The sequence below is a fragment of the Pollachius pollachius genome, assembly GCF_949987615.1.
Source record: "Pollachius pollachius genome assembly, chromosome: 6".
Taxonomy (NCBI): Eukaryota; Metazoa; Chordata; class Actinopteri; order Gadiformes; family Gadidae; genus Pollachius; species Pollachius pollachius.
Window position 1 is genome coordinate 16,063,638 of NC_136939.1, and position 19,434 is coordinate 16,083,071.

The following is a 19,434-nucleotide window of genomic DNA, read 5'->3' on the forward strand; positions in this document are numbered from 1 at the left end:
TGTGTTTGTGTTTGTATATTTGTCTGTGGCTTTTTATCTGTGTGTCTGTGTGTGTGTGAGTGTTTGTGTGTGTGTGTGTGTGTGTGTGTGTGTGTGTGTGCGTGCTTGCGTGCATTTGTGTGTGTGTGTGTACTCGCCCATGTTGAGTTTCTAATCTTCCATTGGTAATGCTATAACGTGGGGGGGTGGGGACGTTCCCGAGACGGCTAAGCAATCCCTCGTGTGAAGGAGGGAGAAGCCCTATGCAAATGATTAGTCTGAGTGGGAGAGTTGATACCCTGCCTGCTGCTACTTAAACACACCCTGTGTGGACGTCTGTGTGTCTGTGTTTGCCTGTATATCTCTCTCTCTCTCTGTGTCTGCTGGCTGTTTGATGTTGCCCAGCTCAGATGGGCAGCCATCTCTTCAAGCAAATCCATTGGACACTCTTAAGACGTCGAGAGTTTGTCCACATCACACATGAGAATGGCACCCAACAAAGCTGTGCTTAATTGTAGTTATTTGTCGGGGCGCAGGCATAAGGTAGGGGGTAAGGAGAGGTATTGTTTCAGAATAGCACAGCCGCACAATTCATTCTTACTGTAGGGAAACTAATCACTTTGACAAAGCGCTTATTTCAGCAAACCGTGCACTTCTCGGAACATATGACAAACTAACTGACACCACATTAAGGATGACAAAATCTCAAGTCTCAAGTTGAAGGAATATAGCCCTATAAAAATACTATGAACTGTATGCTCTTGTGTATGAGACGCATCGCCACGCTCAAAGAGTATGGCTAGAGTTCTCAACAGATTGATTCTTTATGATTTGTTCGTTCCTTTAACTATAGAAGCCTAATTTAAACGTTAATGAAGGTTAAATAGAAGTGCACAGGAGTGATGTTAGTTTAACGATATTCTCTTGCAAAACAAAACAGGTTGTTGAAATAGGACAGATTTTGTTCATAGCAGTCTTGTATAAAGACACACTATGAGATCGCTGATATCAATATTGAACGAGTTGTTTTCCTAACATTAAGGACATTGTGTGGCCCTCTGGGAAATGTCTGTGAAACATTGTCCAATGTGTAAACAGGCCTAATAGGGAATCAATCGGTTCTCTATGAGCTATTTAGACTAGGAAGCAGAACTGGGAGAATATTGAACGTCAAACTGAATTCCTTATTACGGATCTTATTGTGTGTGTCGCCCTCCCTCTGAAACAACCCAAATATATTAATTGCGTCTTCAACAAATTGATCAGAATTTATGGAAGGCTATAATATAAAACTAAATAGGCGATTAAAGTGTGAGTATTCATGTTTAAACGACACAAGACAAGTGCGTCATCAGGTAAAGACACAACTTCAAGCAGGAAACCTTATGGAAGTTATGGAAAAGCATGTAATTAAGCAGTGTGGTGAGGTTTAGGGATTAATGTTAGGAATAGGCAAAAAAGCAGGTGCAACACTAAGTTAGGCCTCAGCTGTTCCGTCACTTAAAAGATCATTCATGTACACAGCCATCCCAGTTTATATCTGTGAAATTACCTATAAAAAAATGTTCAGTATCTACAGTCCTAATTAAGGGAAATGTGTAATTATTTGATAATAACATCAGTGTCTGTTTGTTTGTAATGTAATTCTATTAAAATAATGTAAAATGAAAATGGTTGGTTGGTATTGGAATGCATTTACACTTTGTCTGAATGCGACATCAACTCATTGAATGTTACAAATGCGTTTCATTGTTTATTACTTATGTGTGGACCACAGGAATATTAGCTCATTACACGTATGCAGCTAATCCGACAAATAAACAAATAACGTCTGTATTAATTACATGCTATATATATCAGGTTGTTTAACTGCTTGTTACACGTGTTATTATACTGTAAGGAGGGTTCTGTGGTTCACATAATTAATAATAATACAATAGTAATACAATAAGTAATCACTATCATATCATTCTCCTGTCTTCTACTTAGTAGCATCATTGTACTTCCCAGCACTATAAAGGTAAGTAAGGGGGCGTTACTGACCATTCACCTGCAGAACATGTGTTTGGTGAAGGTCCTCGTAGCCGTATGCATGGCAACTGTACTTCCCCATGTGGATGGTTGTCACCTTGGTGATGTACAGGGAGCCGTCATCCCCAAAGTCCTGCAGGGGGGAAGGAGCGAGGGAGGGAGAGAGAGAGAGAGAGAGAGAGAGAGAGCAGAGGGAAGAAGTGAGTTTGTGAGAACATAAGAATGAGAGGATGAAAGGGAGGGAGGGGTGAAAGTGTGGCAGTTGAAAGGCAGTGTGTGCATAACAGGAGGGCAAGATTGGAGTCACGCATAGAGCAAGATGCACAGAGAGAGGAAAACAGGAAACAAAAGAGACAGCAAGAGAGAGACATAGAGGGCCAAGCATGGAGGAGGGGGGGAAATAAGTTAGAGGAGACACAAACGCAACTTCAGGTAGCAGAAGAGGAAAACAAGAAAGAAAAGACAGGTAGAAGGGAGATGGGGGGGGATGATAAAAGACAGAGAGAGAGAAAGGAAGAGAGAGTGAGGGAGAGTGATGGGACAGGAAGAGGGGCTATGAATCAACGGATGTGCCCGCCGCGCCCAGGAAGGTGTTGGGGGGATTCGATCCCTCCCCCATGCGTCGTGGCGCTGCCTACGCCTGACTAATGGCAGGGGTTAAAAATATAAAAGCCATTAGGCTGATGAACGACGCCAGTTGTTGTGGGTGCAGCATTCAGTAGTCACCTGGGGAGTTCCAGCTTCCCAGCTTCACTCGGATTAAGACATTAAATAGTGTGCCTTCCCACAGAGTAGCGCAGCAGATGTACGGGGTGGAGATGGTGGTGGAGGTGAAACAAGGTGGGTGGAGGAGGAGGGAGGGGGGGAATGGCACTATTTCACAATATGGGGCCAAACAAGGAGAAGAGGTTGGCCTTTTTTCTACTTGGACAAAAGTTGGCTTGATGTGAGTGCAGAAAGTGTGAAAGGATCTTTACAATAAACTTGATGAGGGCAAAATGCGATCATTGGTATATGATCAGTAATTAATGGCTGCCTCCGAATTTATGTTGCGAACAGGATGACTTTGACCGCTGGTTACGATAAAAGCAGGGTTACAGCAACGACTGTAGACCCTCCCTTTGGTCCTCGATCACAGTGTGGGAGGACGTGATCAGTGGCTGTATCCTTGCTGATCAACTTATTGATTAGAGTTAATGGAAAGTGGAGGTTTTTCATGTTTCTTGTTCAAATGATGCCGACAGGTATAAGATGTCTGTGGGAGTTTGTGCCGAGCACCAGGCCATGCAGCCATGTAGGACATATTCTTGAGTGTGTGTGGTGAAGGCTGGTTAAACCTGTTGCACATTTATTGTTCAATGTGCAACAGGCTTGCAGCCTCACCCAGCCCTAGGGTCCAATCAGTCTGACTAAGGCCAGGGGAGGCTGCTTCAACCAGCCATCATCCACACACACTCACAATAATTTATATGTATAAGTATGTGTCTATTTGTATGGCATTTGGGCTAAATGTGATTTTAATTTAGCATCCATATCAACTTGCATTGAATTGAATTAATTTCAATTTCTCATCATGAACCAATGTATTTCCTATGTACAACTATAGATTTAGGGACACACAGAACTTAAATGAAATATAGCATGTCTCCAAATGTTAGTCGATAAACAACCAAATGTATATCAAACTGTTGCTGTTTGATATACTATATCTCTTCACTAATCCCATATAAACAAAAATAAACAAGCATGCTTTGTCAACGTTCAGCGACCCAACACGATTTATTTGGGCTGGAAATCAGTGAGGAAAATTGTTGTTCTCTTTGACACTCAATGCTAATAAACTGCATTCACAAAGCCCTCTTTAATACATTTAAATACAAACCCTCCCCTTTCATATTTAATTCGTCCATCAATTCTAATAGTTCTTGTAGTGTGTGCTGTATAGATCCTTGTCCAATTATCTCCCTGATATTGTCTTGTTCTTTTGTGTATTTTTCTTATCTTACTACCGCCTCCCAGCCCAGCCCCTCTGAGCTCCATGGCAACAGATCGTTAACGCTCCGTAACCCTTGGGGACGGTTCTGTGTGTCACACCCCTTCTCTTTCTCCCTCGCTCCATGTCCACCAGCAGCGTTTCAGAACAGTCCGACCAGATCCATGGAGTAGCACACAGTGAGAGAGCATTCAACCTTTAACCCATTCAGACCGGATCACGCATCTGTGCGTGTTTACCTTTAAGACCGGATTGCGCATCAATGCGTGTTTACCATTAACCCATTTGTATCGGCTGCGCGGAGCAACATTGTATGCGCCGCACAGCAGCCGGTACAAATGGGTTAAAGGTAAACCTTTGGTCAGGTTGTGCATTGTTTCATCAACTCTGCTGGTTTCATGGGGACCATATACATAAGAGCGAAGACGGTGGTGAGATGCATAGCCTGGAAACCTCGTGAGGCAACCTGTTTAATCTGCTTCTGGGTTTCAGTTGTTTCACTCAGACCGCTTGGATGTGGCTGTTAAATGCTGCAGGGGTGTATTGATTTGATAGATTTTTTTAAGGTCCCTTATACGTTACATTATATTGTTTTCGGGTTATATTCCTTTTTCCTTTGTTTTGTGCAGTTTGACGGATAATAAATGTGAAGGCATGCGTTAATGATCACTCATGGCTCTTGCAGCGCTTGATGATGTATTAATGGGAATACCAATACACACACACAAGTGCGCACACGCACACTATGGAAGGTCAAAAGGGTCATAATGATGCCTAATTTTAGACGTGCAACTTTAAATTTAGTTGTTGAAAACACTGTTTTTTACTCTCCTTTTCCTTACCTGTAAAACGCCAAAAGATAAAGCGTTTTGGGCGGCTTTTTAACACGCTATTGAACGCATCAAATAGTGCGTAATTCTTTTTTATAACTAGGTATTTTTTTCAAAAAGATTTGTGCACATTTCCATATGAAAAAACGAAAATAGAAATGTTCTTAAAATACAGATATATGCATGATAGACAGTGGGCATGTACCCCTAGATTGATTTATGACGATTATTTTGAACATGGCGAGAAAATGATGTTCATATTTGGTTCCCTTTTAAATATAGTGTTAATAAAAATAAGCAACACAAGTTGCCTATTGAGAGTGAGTGTAAATTGCACACCACATCGCTATGGGAACATGACCACTGCAGATCATGTAATGTCAATCTTCAGATCATTATTTTAAGTACATTTTGTTTATATTTCAATTAAAAAAATTGAACATAACACTTTTTTACCATCGTCGTTATTGATTTTATAACCTAAAGGAAAAGGGCTACTGGTAAAAACAGCCACACTGCACATCAAGACAATTCGATGAAGACCTACACAACAGACCTTCAATTCGCACTGAACACAGTTGTAGTAGGGGGAAATCTATATGCTACTTAACGGAGAACATAACGGAGACAAAACTTGGTGATCCAAGTGAAAATAATGGTTAGTCTACAGTGTAATACTGAACACATTACTGTACACATGGATTCAACACCCGATACAGCCTAGGTACATAGTGTAGTGAAGTGAATGCACAGCACCAACAACAGATCATTGATGTACTGGTGTGCTCTTACTTCACACTATTTTACGAGTTCAATAGCAAAGTCAAAAACAGTCTAAAATGCTGTATTTGCAGACGTTGTACAGTTGGGGCAAAGCGGTGCAAGAAACTGGGTTTTGAACCACTAAATATATTCACAGGAGCACTTTAGAGATGTCAGCAATTTGGCGGTGCTTCAAAGGGTAATTGTGTTGAACTTTTTTAGTTTTTTCTCTGTTACTATGTCTGTTTATGAAATTGACATAGTACTTTTTCAACAGTCATCACCCAAAGAAATTCATTTTGAGGAAAGAAACAGGTAGCAAAGCGACGGGAAGGGCTACTGACTGTCAACTCTGGTCGCACCTCTTTTATAATGCTTTGTTTTGGAAATGTCAAACTAGTAATTTGCCCTCTCTGGCTTATCCGAACAATTATACTATCACAGTCACACTGTTGACATAAGCAGAAGTTCTTTGGTAATGCCAATCTTCATTAATTGTTTTGCTTTGCGGTGACTTCTGCACACATAGCCGAAGGCTTTATGCTAGTGCTCCCTTCCTTATTGGTGAGAGAAGGCTACAGTCGCCCACAGTGGCCGGTATGGGATTGGCTAATGTAACACGAAAAGTATTTGATACAATTATGATTGTATCAATAAGATTAGAGTTGGTGGAGACAGATCCGAGACAGCTATGGTGAGTAGAGACGGATTAGAGTAGGTGGAGAAAACTACGGTGGGTGGAGACGTTTTGGAGTGGGTGGAGACCGCTTTAAGTGGCCATGAACAGATCACAGGGGGTGGAGACGGATTAGCTTGCTGGAGACAGATTACTTTGGGTGAAGCCCAGATGGGGAGGGTAGAGACAGATCCAGGGTGACAGGCTGCAAGAGCGGATGAAATTACTCTTCAAATCGGGGGGACACCAAACGTGTACTCACGTTGATGTCCTCAAGGTCCAAGAAGTTGAGAATTATGCCGTTCCTTTTCCAGATGATGGGCGGGCGCAGTGTCCCCTGGATGGCACAGGACAGGACCATGCTTAGGCCAACCGTTACCGTGGAAACGCTGACCCTCTGCTCCTCGGGCAGGCTGAGCTGGACCACCTCTGTGCAAAGGAGAAGGGGTGAGAATACGAGCAAAACATGATCAAATGGTAAGGAGACAGAAAAAAGGGAACTGAATAAGGGCATTTATATGATAGAAAGGAAGAGCGAGAAACATGAATACATGTGGCAACACAAAGCAGCATATAATCATAATAGGGAATTTATTACAAAGAAAACACAGAACCAAGAAACAAATGGTAAAAACCAACCCCAAGAACAGACAAAAACCACTGGCCATTTAGAGGATTGTTTCGTGGCGGTACCCCAGCGCCGCTCAATACATCTCAGCATTCATCTCATTGGCAGTCAGACGGGGAAGATAAACAGCTGTTCCTCCGCAAGGGTGAGAGCGAGAGCTGTCTGCTGATACAAAAGGACCAGTGTCAGAGGACACTCCGCTAGCCAAATATCATTCTTCTCAATGAGGGGGAATTTATGTTCATGAAAATGGCCTTCCAATTCAATTCACCTTTATGGCAAATTGAGAATTATTCTTCCCCAGTTCCCTTTGGTCTCATAAATAGACGACTGCTGCCCAGGTTTGGTCCTAGTGGAACAGTGGTAATGGTGATACCATCTGAACATTTGCAGCATGGATGCTCATATGTTAACCCTGTTAACCATTCCAAAATGACTTTGGAGATAAAACCATGAAGTTTGAAGAGTAAGTGCTCCATTGGGAGTGTCCCCTCTAAACCCATACCCACACAGAATTCTGCTGACGATTCCTTGATCCATCTGCTTGCTCTCCGCGATACCATTTATTATCTCAACAAGACACAGGCAGATAACTGACCTGCACAGCCAGTGATTAATTGTTTATCCTGTGACTTTATTTACCCTTGAAACAAACATACAATACCTATATCTTAGTTATGTTTTAAGTCCCACAGTGAGGTTCCACGTTCCACTGTTGTGTACCATTGGCATCATTCCTGCCTCTAAAAGTACAACAGACAGCTGCTGATAGACTTTGATGTCTGAGAGGAGCAACCTCAGGCCCGACCCCCCTGGCTTCAAACATGGCTGTTGTAAGAGACCCCCTAGACAGTAATCTCTCCCTCCCTCTCGATCTCTCTCGCTCTCCTCTCTCTCTCTCTCCCCCCCCCAGTGACAGACTCACCCTGGGTTTGACAGCAGACCTCGGCTGTGATCTCTCAGAAGATGCCTCAGGTCTTGACAGACTGGGCAGGTGGTGATTGTTTAAAAAAAGACTATATATATAAATAAATAACCAGAAAAAGGTGATGCCTCGGCGAAGTCCTCGGTGGGGGGGGGGGGGGGGGGCGGGGGGGGGGGGGGGGGGCGGGTGTAGGCAGGGGGTGCAGAGGGTTCTGGAACCTATTGATTCACCGCGGCGTCCCGGGGTCCGCTGTCAGGGTCGGGGGCTCACAGTGTGACGGACGGCCACGCACACCCGAACGACAGCATCATCCGATAAGCAGGGAATCTGCAGTGTCATCCGGTGTCATCGGCGCCAACGTTGCTTATTCAGTAAGCCCGTGGGATCGGGGGGTGGGGGGCAGGGGGGTATCTGGTTTACAAAGCTCTAAGGGCAAAGCATGCAGCGTGTCATTCTCTAAAGTGCCAAAGCTAATGCATCATTGCAGTCCAATCCAGATTTATCTAAGCAATCATAAGGTGTGAAAGCACATGAAACAGAAACATGAGATATGGAGACAACAGGGAGGACGCTGCTGTTTGCTGATAAGCTACCTGGGAAACCTTTCATCAATTGCTCTTTCCTTTCTATTTCCAATCATGCATTGGAAACATAATGCGTCCCCGTCATGTGTGCTTGTGGATGTGCTTGTGCCTAGTTAGTTTGAGTCTTGAGAATTGGAACGGTCAGGCCTCCCCGAGTGATGAACAGTCTTCATGATGCCTGAGTGGGGAAGCTGCCTAGACATGACCCTTCTGGAAGACAGGCTCCATAACCGCAGGCAAGACTGTCTGCGCCACCCAAAGATCCCATTTAGCCTCAGAAACCAGGCCAGCTTAAACCCCCTGACTGTAGCTGGAGAAGGATAACATGGCATTATATACTTATTCCCCCCGCTACCCCCTTTGCTCACACACAAATGCACAACTTACTTACCACAATATTCACTTTGTGCTTAAGATTTGTTCTTTATCTATATGTTGATTAACGCACTATTGATTGGCTTATATTCCCTGTTAACCACTCTTTGGAGGGGACTGATCTAATCAATGAGGAGGGAATTTCTGTTTCCATCCTTTTCCCAGTCTCCATGTGAGGGTAAGAGAAAGTATGATATGGATGATGAGTAATTAATAAATAAAGTAGGATATCAAAACAAGGAGCGGAGGATGGCATGGCAACAAAGAGCATGTAAGAGAGCTTGGCCATACAATTAAGGAGACAGAGAGAATGAGAGCAAGAGAGAGAGAGAGATATTGTAAAGTCTGAAATGTTTTTATACTTAGAAGAGGTACAGAAAGAGGGGTTGACAGAGGTAGGGAGTGAGAGAGAGGGAGAAGGAGAGAATGAGCGGTAAAAAAGGGTTTGGAGGAAAGAGATTGAGGGAGGAACATATGTCGGAAGAAGGAGGGGGAGTAAGCAACAGAGGGAGAGGCAAAGTGAGGACGGAAGGCAGAAGCGAAGAGAGGAACGGAGGATTAGGATGCAGAGCACGCAGGTGGTCCACTGGTGAATAACTAATGTTGGGAGGAAGCTCTGGAAGTTGTCCCTCTCAACTTGTGTTAGCACAGACACTGATGAGTTGGAATAACACATGAACCACCCACACAGCACAGCAGCTAATCACTACAACGATCTGCGCCCACCCCATGCTCCACATCAGACAACTGCTAGGGTAATCCCGCAGACGGAGAGAACAGTAGCCAATCAGAATGGATTATTTTTTGTTTTACAGACAGGAAGCACAGCAGCTAATCCATCCACTTTTTTTTTACAGTCATGATTTGAATACCTGGAAGGCAGACTCACAGGAAGAGTGAGTCTGCCTTCTGCCTTTTATTCACCATAAAGTGTCACAGAACATTATTGTTAACATGCAAGAGTTCCTAGTCATCCCCTGAATCTGTCTCTTTCTTGTTAAACTGTTGGCTGCACTTACAGTGCAATTCACATGCACACACTTCACACACAGGCAGGGACAGAAGAACGTATGGATGACCAAAAGGGTCACAATCCTCCTCATTGCAGACGTGTATTGATTTAAATCGGCATAAAATCCGGCATCTGACCTTTAAAAACACCACATATGACCCTGTAGAATGCTTGTTGTTCAATTTGCCATCTTTTAGGGTATTTTGGTGGGCAACTCAACAATGGTGTTAAAGATGGCGTTTTGGATAGCTATTTAACACATTAAACAGTGTGTTAAATACAACGTTTTGATAAGAATCAAAGAGGCTCCTCTTGCTTGTCGCAGCCTATGAACCTCCTTCACCCAGTCAATGATAACCAAAGTCAGACCTCACCGGTCCCCTGTTGATCTTGTCGTTCGCCGCGGTGCATTTACTGCACTGCACCATGTCGACCCAGTCTATATCGGGTGTGTAATCCTTGTTCAATTCAGTAATACAATGAGGGCTAGACATTATCTTCACTTAGATAACCATGTTCTGTCTCCCTTTAGATCTCAGAAAGCAACTTACTGAAAAAGCTAATGATAATTGTATTCCCACCCAGGTTTCATGAGGTAAATTAGGAAGACACATTACTATTCACAGCATTTAATGAATAACATGGTGCCGGCAGGGCTTTGATTGCTGTGAGTGCTATGAACAAGAAGCCATGGGATGCGTAGAAGTGACTTCCTCATAATCGATAATCTGTCTGTTAGTGATAATCCTGCAAGATCTCTATATCAATCCAAATCAATCATTTCAGAGGGATAATAAATGATGTGTATAATCTCATACATATGATATGCCGGATGAATTGTATGATTTGTGTGTGGGGAGGATAGTATCTAAAACTGTATACACAATAACAACTTCTCTTGTAATGACAAATACATGCTGTGTAGTGTGGGTGGCCAGAATCTAAGCTCTTTGGACTGCAGTTGAAGAGTTGTTATGGGCATAAGCCTGCCATTCAATAAGTGTATGTATGTATCGACCTGTCTATATGCATGCCAACATTACCATATACGTCGTGAATAAAAAATACAAGACTAACTCTAAACATTCAGTTTCTCCGTCTGTGTATGCGTCTCTCTCTCTCTCTCTTGCTCACCCCCTATGTATTCATACACATATTCCCTGAGTCACACTCAGTCGTAAATCCTGCCCCCACCCCCCCATCACTATTTATGTGGGTGGTGGCACCAACACCAACTCCTGCACACATCACTCTCTCTGTAAGTGACTAAGGGAGGTGATTATTCATAGAGGGGGGGAGACTGGGACGAGCAATTGGCAGGCAACCTATTAATCACTCTGGATGCAGACCCCCTAATCTCCCTCAGGTAGAGAGGAGCCCTGCCTAACCATTCTCTTCACAGCCTTAGTCTCCGCCTGGCCCCCCTATCTCTCTCTCTCCCTCTCTCCCTCTCGTACGTATTTCCACTACACCCACCACTAGCTGATTGTTTCTCTAGCTCTCTTCTGTCTTTGTTTTATATCCCTCTCTCACTCGCTCTCAGTGTGTCGTCCATTCTTTATTTGTCTCCCTGGCTCTGTTGGTATAGTCCCCTCTGTGTGTGTATCTGTACCTTAGATCATCTCTCTCCCACTGTATCTTTGCATTATTTCCGTGACCATCTGTTGCCCTTTCCTTCCCCGTCTCTCTTTATTCTCCTCCACTGCACTCCTCTCTCTCCTCTCCTCCTACTCTGCTCGGTGTATAAAGCGCCAGCGAGTCCAGCTTGTTCTCCTCTCTGCTCACTCTCCATAGGAACAGAGCCATCGTCTCCCCCAGGTCCCTATGACCACACAGCCAATGATCCTTGTCAGAGCCACAAATAAAAAGATTAAGAAGTGCCATTAAAGAACAGGTAACACACAGAGAGAGGAGCAGGAGGAGGATAGCTAACTATCAGGCTCCCCGGGCTTCTCCTCAAAATAAAGGTTTCATGAAGGCGAGGGGGTTTTACATTCCGGCCCCAAGGCCAGCGACTCTGTAAACCAGGCCTCACCGCATTCGGTATCAGCACCAAGGACAGCGACTCTGTAAACCAGGCCTCAGTGCATTCGGGTATCAGAACCAAGGACAGCGACTCTGTAAACCAGGCCTCAGTGCATTAGGGTATCAGAACCAAGGACTGCGACTTGGGTAAACCATACTGCATTCGGGTATCAGAACCATGGACAGAGATCTGTTTGTCTGTGTGATGAGACAAACAGAAATGAATCAATCATGAACCATAAATAAAAATGTAATGCATAACAAGACCTCAAGACAGGAGTCTCTCTCTCATTAATGAGGGACTGACTCCTAATGGTCCGCTTGTTAGCAATCTTGAGTAGCTTCACCTCCGTCCTCTCAATCATCAGCTGTATTTTAATTCACTGTGCATCCCCTGCATGACACGATTTAAATTACAATGCTATGCCTATATACAAGCTAGGTTGGTAGGAATATGAATAGTAATATGGTAGGATTAAACCAATTAAAAGACACCACGTACATTTTTGGTCATGAAATTGAGAAGATGGGATCAGAGAACTTGCTTTTCGCCACACTGCATGCTGGGTACGCACTTGATGTCTCGGTTCAGCTAAGACTTTGGACTTGGACCGGAACATTGCACAGCAATCTGATGTTTCTTTGGTTAATGCCATGCCAGGAAATCCAGATCATTGAATTTGTGAGTCACATATTGTGTGAATGTTTTCCCTGGACTTCTTTGTGCTACGACTTAAAAGGGTAAATGTCGCTGGTCTACAAAGCAACTGGGCTCGGCTACCTCTGCACACCATTACCACTGGAGGCTGTTGTGGTAGCGGGTTTCGCTCTGTAGTTTAACATAAGGTACAACAAGCAAAGTGATCTTGGAGGTGGGCAAAAACCATTTTCACAGGAAGTGTTTGATGTTTAATAAAAACGAATGCCGCATGAAATGAAACACAGCCCCGAGCTGGCCCCATCCCCCACGGAGAGAAAGGACTTGTGCAGACAGAAGGACAGCTAAATTGTATGACCGCCTTGCTTTCAGACTCAATTTCGCTAAGTGTAAGTGTCTGTCAGCATCTCCAGGTCGTAAGAAAAAAAATAACATCATCAAAATAAAAGCTGCATCGTTGCAGTAAGCACAAAGTTAGTCATTACCAGCAAGTGTCACTCACACCCACAGCACTTTAGCTCTTCAGGATACCATCACTCAAAGTATCACACCCCATGAAATCCATATTAATCACTATTATCGGTCACTATCCTTTTGTCTATGAAATTTTCCATACACAATCCAAAAAAACAAATCTATATAAAAAAGTGCAATTTGTATACACGTTTCGTTTGGGAAGGCATGTTCTCTCAACGGTTGGATAGGAGAACGATTGAAAACAGGGTACAGATAGGTGCCGAAAGCTGGCATCAAAGCATGGTGACTTTAAGGAGCTTGGTCTGTATGGGTAGCAGATCAGCTGGTCGATTAGTCATCAAGCTGCAGCATCCATTCCTCAGTCCTTTCCTCTTTACGTTCTTTCTTTCTTCGTTCCTTACATTCTTACAATCCTTATTTCATTTGTTCATTCATTTCTTCATTAATTCGCTATTCACTTTTTCCTGCGTCCTTCCACTGGGGACGGGCCCCAGTAGTTTAGCAGCATTGGTTTGGTAATGACAAAGCAGAAGATTAGCCTTAGTGTGTCAAACAAAGCCATTCCCTAAAGGGACAGCAAGGAAAGACACCAATATAACAAACAGCCAGTTTGTAGAGGTCACAGGGTTTCTTTTACAGGCGATGGATGGAACCTCAGTTTACACAAGATGGGTTGGGAGAAATGAAGTTGTAGTATGAAACCAGAAAGAATGTCATTAGGTAGAGAAGGGTTGCAGTCTCATATGATTACACCAGAGGTACTCTCATCCTTGTTGCTCATTCCTTAATCTATCCAGCACTTTAGTCTGGTGCTTATTTTTGGAAACTTTGTCCTGTGGCACTATAATGGACTGTATGCTAAATTAATTGTACCATTTGGCTGTTACCAGCCTCACCTGGAAATCCCCTTTGGATAAAATCTTATGCTAAATGAATGAATACAAATTAAGGTTTAACAGGCTCATCAAGGAGGCCTCCCTTGATTTAAAATAACATTGAGAAGTTTACAGTCAGATGCTAATCTCTCAAACATTTTCTAGCCTATAAGGACCACCTCACTGTCCCCACTGTTTACCCTCACTCATATTGTATAATATGCAATATGAGTGAAGGTATATATCATCATTATCATCAGTATATTACACTGATGATACAAGTATATAATAGTGACACTTTGTTGACCTAATCTAATCTGGGATGAATGTCCGTCTGTCCGTGTATTCTCCTCCCAATCTATCCCTTTATCTCTGGCTAGTTATTCTTCTCTTCCAGGTCTGCTTTGTGATGTATGGTTGTCTTGTTTCCTTTGAGTCCATCTCGGCTTTGATCTACAGTCCAGCCTGTTGCTTTGTGCTTTCATACTTTTGGGTCCATCCATCTGTTAAACCGTCTGCATTCTGCACCTTCCTACCAATGGTAGCTCGCTTTCATTTCCCCTGACTAGACAGATGTAATTTACGCAATGGCTGCATTAAAAGTTGTTTTTCTAATGTATGAATAAGAAAAATGCATTAATACAATTGTCCGACCCCATTAGCTGTTCAGAACGTAGGAGCACATGTCTTTGAGTCTTTGGATACTGTACGAGTCGAGACACAAACATCATGCTTAACAGGTTTATTTTGTATTATAAACACTAAATGGTCTTCTATTTAAAAGCTCTTACTGTGCTATAGAAAAGGGAGATAATTAACATATTATATATATATATATACTGTCTTGCCCTAACCTATGGTCACAACTGGACACAGACTAAATACACACACATACACATGCACACACACACACACACACAAACACACACACACACACACACACACACACACAAATACACAAATGAAATGGATCCATAATACAGCAAAATTCTGCAAACAAACAATGCCAGTGTGATTAGGTTAAAGGATGGAACTGAAGACCATGACATCTCATTGTTCCTCCCTCTGCGCTCTTGTTGATGTTCATTTATGGGCATAATGCACATGCATACGCACACGTTCAAGATACTACACCACCATGACAACAACGACGATGACATGTCATCACAGAAGGTGGAGCAAAAGAGTAAATCAAATTTGAAAGCATGAGATAAAGGAGGGATGGAAAGGTTAAACCAACAGGGAAAATGAGGCATAGAAGAGAAGGGAATAAATTAATAAAGAGGACGGTAAGAATTAAAGGGTGATTCAGTGGTCACAGAAAACAGTGGGGTGATGCACCAGGTAAAACGCCCCTCTGCAAGGCTAAGAGAGCAGGGTTTGAGCTACCCAGTCATTGTGGAGTGCAGTTGAAAGTGAGAGGAGAGAGAGAGACAGAGTGGACTGGCATTAACATTAACATCATTGGAAAACAATCAATGGATGGGCATGACATGAAGTTGATATCAGTGTTTTTCCAACACCAAATTACCACTAATCTGGTGGTTACCTGCTGAGACGTAGCGCAGTGGCACGATGTTTACCATGGGGGCGGGGGGGGCAGAATTGTAAAATAGCAATGACCAGTAATTGGAACAGAGCATTTGTCTGCTGTATCAATGAAACATTTATTTTGGATTGTGTCCATTACATTTTTTATGTATTATGAAAAAGTGCTCATAGATTCAAATCCCTCACCCGGGCCTGTGCAAGACATTTTCAATAAATGGATCCATACAGTTTCCATGCTTTGTTTATGTGATCATATAGTGTAGAGACTTTAATATCTAATTGTACCTAATAATTGCAACCTTTGCCATTGATCCCCCCAGACACCCATGCTGGAAAAAGACCACCCTTTGTTAGCTGGAATTTAAAAATATCGATCTAAATCATTTGTTAATGAGACAAAAAAAAAAAATCCTGGGTTGCTCTATTGGATTGATTTTTGCCGTAGGGCAGGTCTCAGATATTACACTTTATAGACACCACCACCACCACCACAAATTAAGAGCAGTTTGGAGTCCAACCCAGTAGTCGAGCAAATCCAGACGTAGAAACACTTCAAACATGTTCATCAAACATTCTTTAGATAAAATTCTGTATGATTTTTTCATTCAGGAAAACAACAAAAGGTCTATTGTATATAGGGATGCAGCCATTAACCAGTTTCACTATTAACCACGTTATTGAAGTCACGGTTTGGTAATCGTAAAGGCTTCGCGGAACGGAGTGTCTCAGGTCTAACTCTCACAAAAAGGACATCGGTACATTCCTTTTCTATGAGAATGAGGAGAATTATCAAACAGAAAATTGCCGGCGCAACCTGCAGACGGAATGAGAACGAAGTAACAGCAGCGATGCACCAGCTTAGAATGCCGTGCGGCACATGCTGTCACAAATGCGCCATTCACATTATACTACATTAGATAAACAATGGCTGAGGGACCGAGCATTCACACTCTGTATCCACCCCTAAAACACCTGTGGCCATCAATTTGGGAATATGAAAAAAAGAAAAAAGAAAAACAACAGATGGATTACTCAACCTTCATATAGTGGAGACGATCTTATGCTGCATCTTTTCACCAAAATATCCAATGTTTTTAGAGGATTCAATTACACTGGACTTTAGCTTTTTAATCCAAGTGTTAAATATTGTAGTCAATGGCTCTCTCTCACCCATGATGGAGTGTATGTGTTTTGGAGACGTAAAATAGGCTATCACTCTTTCGTAGAAAGTTGGTATCCAAAAGATTATTGTTCTGATACAACTGTACACCTTCATGATATCAAAAGCAACCTTTATACACATCCCGCAGTGCAAGTAAACATTGGCTTGTAGCTCTGGCGTAGATTTCCAGGACTAAACCATGGGATCTAACCTGCACTGTTCGCAATAACATTCTACCATCTTTACCCAAACTTCAACCATCAAACAAACATTAAAAGAAAGGATTTTCTTAGGGGGAAGTAAAAAACGTATCTAGTCCTACCCCTTAACAGATCAATTTAGCCTGGATAGTTAATATTATACTATTAACATGTCAGTATATGTAATAATAAAAAAATATATATATATATATATATATATATGTATATATAAAGAAAGCGGAAAAAAAATCCACAATTAAAGAATGCTCATGTGGTTTTAAACATCCTTAGTGTTGTGAAATCAACTGAGTAAGGGATAATGTATAGAACGCCGGTCATTATCGGGTAAATAAGCCCCGACAGGGAGAACAGGACACCGACTCGAAGCGGAGGTGTCTTGCTTCGCCCTGAAGGAGCTTATTTAGCCGATAATGATCGGCGACATTCTATACATTATCCCGCTTTTTACACAGCACGGCAAAAAAATCCACTTTCCTTGATAGCGGTCAATATATGCTTAGCAACGGTCATTATCAAAATATAATGACCGCCGGAAGTCAGAAAGGCCCATGCAAATGAACGGAGCATTCCACAGCATTGAGAAGAGCCGTTTAATAATGCATAATAATCTTGAAACCGTCAAACCATGGTCATTCCTCAGACTATAATCGTACTGGAATCTATAATCATTGCATCCCTAATTGTATTGCATTGTACTACAGTGCTAATATGCTGGATCTCCAGTGTTAACGAAAGCATTGCTGGTTTGAGGACACCTTTCCTTTCCCTTCCTCCCCAACACACGCCGTCATCTAGTGTGTGAGATGCCGCTAAATATTATGATTCAGTAAAATTAAGAGGTCAGTGTGAGCACACCCTGCAATGGAGCGTCTTAATTAAAGCAACACACCTGTTCCCTTGCTGGTAAGGACAGTGTGGTATCTTTTGGCTCATATATTGTCCGTCCTTGCTCTTATTGAAAACAACAATAACAAGAGATGAGTCAGTTCGATAAGACGTGCATTGACTCTCTCCCTCTCCCTCTCTCTCTCTCTCTCTGAGGAAAGAAGATAGACCTTTAAGTATAACTTGAATCAATCAATCAATCCATCCATCCAGCTTAGGCTGTCGGTAGGATTAAAGGAATTAATATCCATATATTCTATCTGTTTTGTTTTTTCAGTTTAAAGAACTTAAAACTAAACTTCAGTATGATGGTCTCTGTTTAACATTCATCACAGCCAGCCGCTATGAAACACATCTCCACACTGGTATTCACAACAAGCATATTTTGAATGAATCCTCTTCAGTGTAATCATCTCCCACCAAAGGGCCGTCAGTACACCTTCCTTCCAAGGAGCCTTCTCTATACATCATGCCGTGATCACATCGCCAAAGTAAGGAGCTGGAGTTAAGTGGTTTGCAGTGGCAGCTAATATAATTTTAAGTGTATGGGCCTCAAAGCACTACACTTCTGACTCCAAAGAGTAGTAAAAATGCATTTTCTACTCTTTGGAGTAAAAAATGCATGTATTCATTCATCAACTATATTTAAGCTGATGAATGAATACATAAACTATTGACTTTCTATGTTACAAATTAATAAATGTCGCCAGGGACACTTAGTTAGATTAAATGTGTGCTGGTTTGTACTTAAACTTTAAAATATGTATTGCCCTTCAAGAAAACTGGAAGCACATATCACACAGTGATATATATAACTAAATAGATAAGTGGATACATAAATATTATTATGGAGACGAAGTGGTTAGGGGATGGGTAGGGGGAAAAACAGGAAGTGAGAAGGCTAAGCCAGAGCACTGATTGGCTTTAAAAAAGAGAAAGCACTATTCATAATACTAATACTGTATTTGAATGGGACTATTGTGCTGCTTAGGGAGACAAACTTGTCCTCTTCGATTCACAATGAAGCATGCCGACCACATGATTGAAGCTTGAACTCCAGTGAGGACTGTCAATGTTCTATTAGTATGATTGTGTCAAAAGCATGGACCAGTATGTCTCAGATGAAGGCTGCACATCTCCAAGTGTTTAGCCAACAAAGTCTTTATTAACTGCCGCTTAGCACACACAAGTGACTTCCAGTGACTTCTTGCATGCTTTATTCTCTTAGAAGTGTACACCATGTATTATCAAAACACTCCTTCATCAGAGTGACTATGAGTTGCACTGAATTCAGAAATGTGTTTGCTGTTGGTTTAATGAGACGCTGGCAAGAGGAAAACCGAAGCAATCAGTCAGGTGGTGCGAGCGTACCAGGGTGCGCCATGGTGGACTAGTTAGGCTTAACACTCACACACACTGCAGCCATGGAAACCCAATGCAGTGCTTCCATTCGGTTGCCAATCAAGTATATCGGGACTTTAGAGAGAAGGTAAGGTGTAGGCCCCTTGGATACTCAAGGATTCCTGCAGGTGAGGTCGTGGACATTGGGGATCAAAGCAAACACCTTCGGGCTTGGAGCTAAACACCCTAGCCAGACCCCGACTTTCCGCACAACCCTTGGGCTCAAATCTCCAATCTGTTAAGCCTCTCTGATGAAGCTTCCCATGGACCAGACCATGGAGAAGACGGTTTCATCTATCATGCTGGTAGGGGTGCTGGTGGTGGTGGTGGTGGTGGTGGTAGGGGGGTCTCAGATTAGTGCCAGTTGTAGGCAGGGTCTGATCA

The 19,434-nt window shown here is 42.6% G+C and overlaps 1 protein-coding gene across 1 annotated transcript in view; it reads right to left on the reverse strand.

Annotated features, from left to right (window-relative positions):
- Positions 1–19,434, reverse strand: part of fstl4 (follistatin-like 4) — a gene marked incomplete at both ends in the record, with an annotated part of 169,580 nt that overhangs the window by 20,797 nt on the left and 129,349 nt on the right. Inside the window, 2 exons of the mRNA XM_079737567.1 lie at positions 2,023–2,143; positions 6,534–6,700. Coding sequence (XP_079593693.1) covers positions 2,023–2,143; positions 6,534–6,700 — 288 coding nt within the window. The remainder of the gene's footprint in view (positions 1–2,022; positions 2,144–6,533; positions 6,701–19,434) is intronic.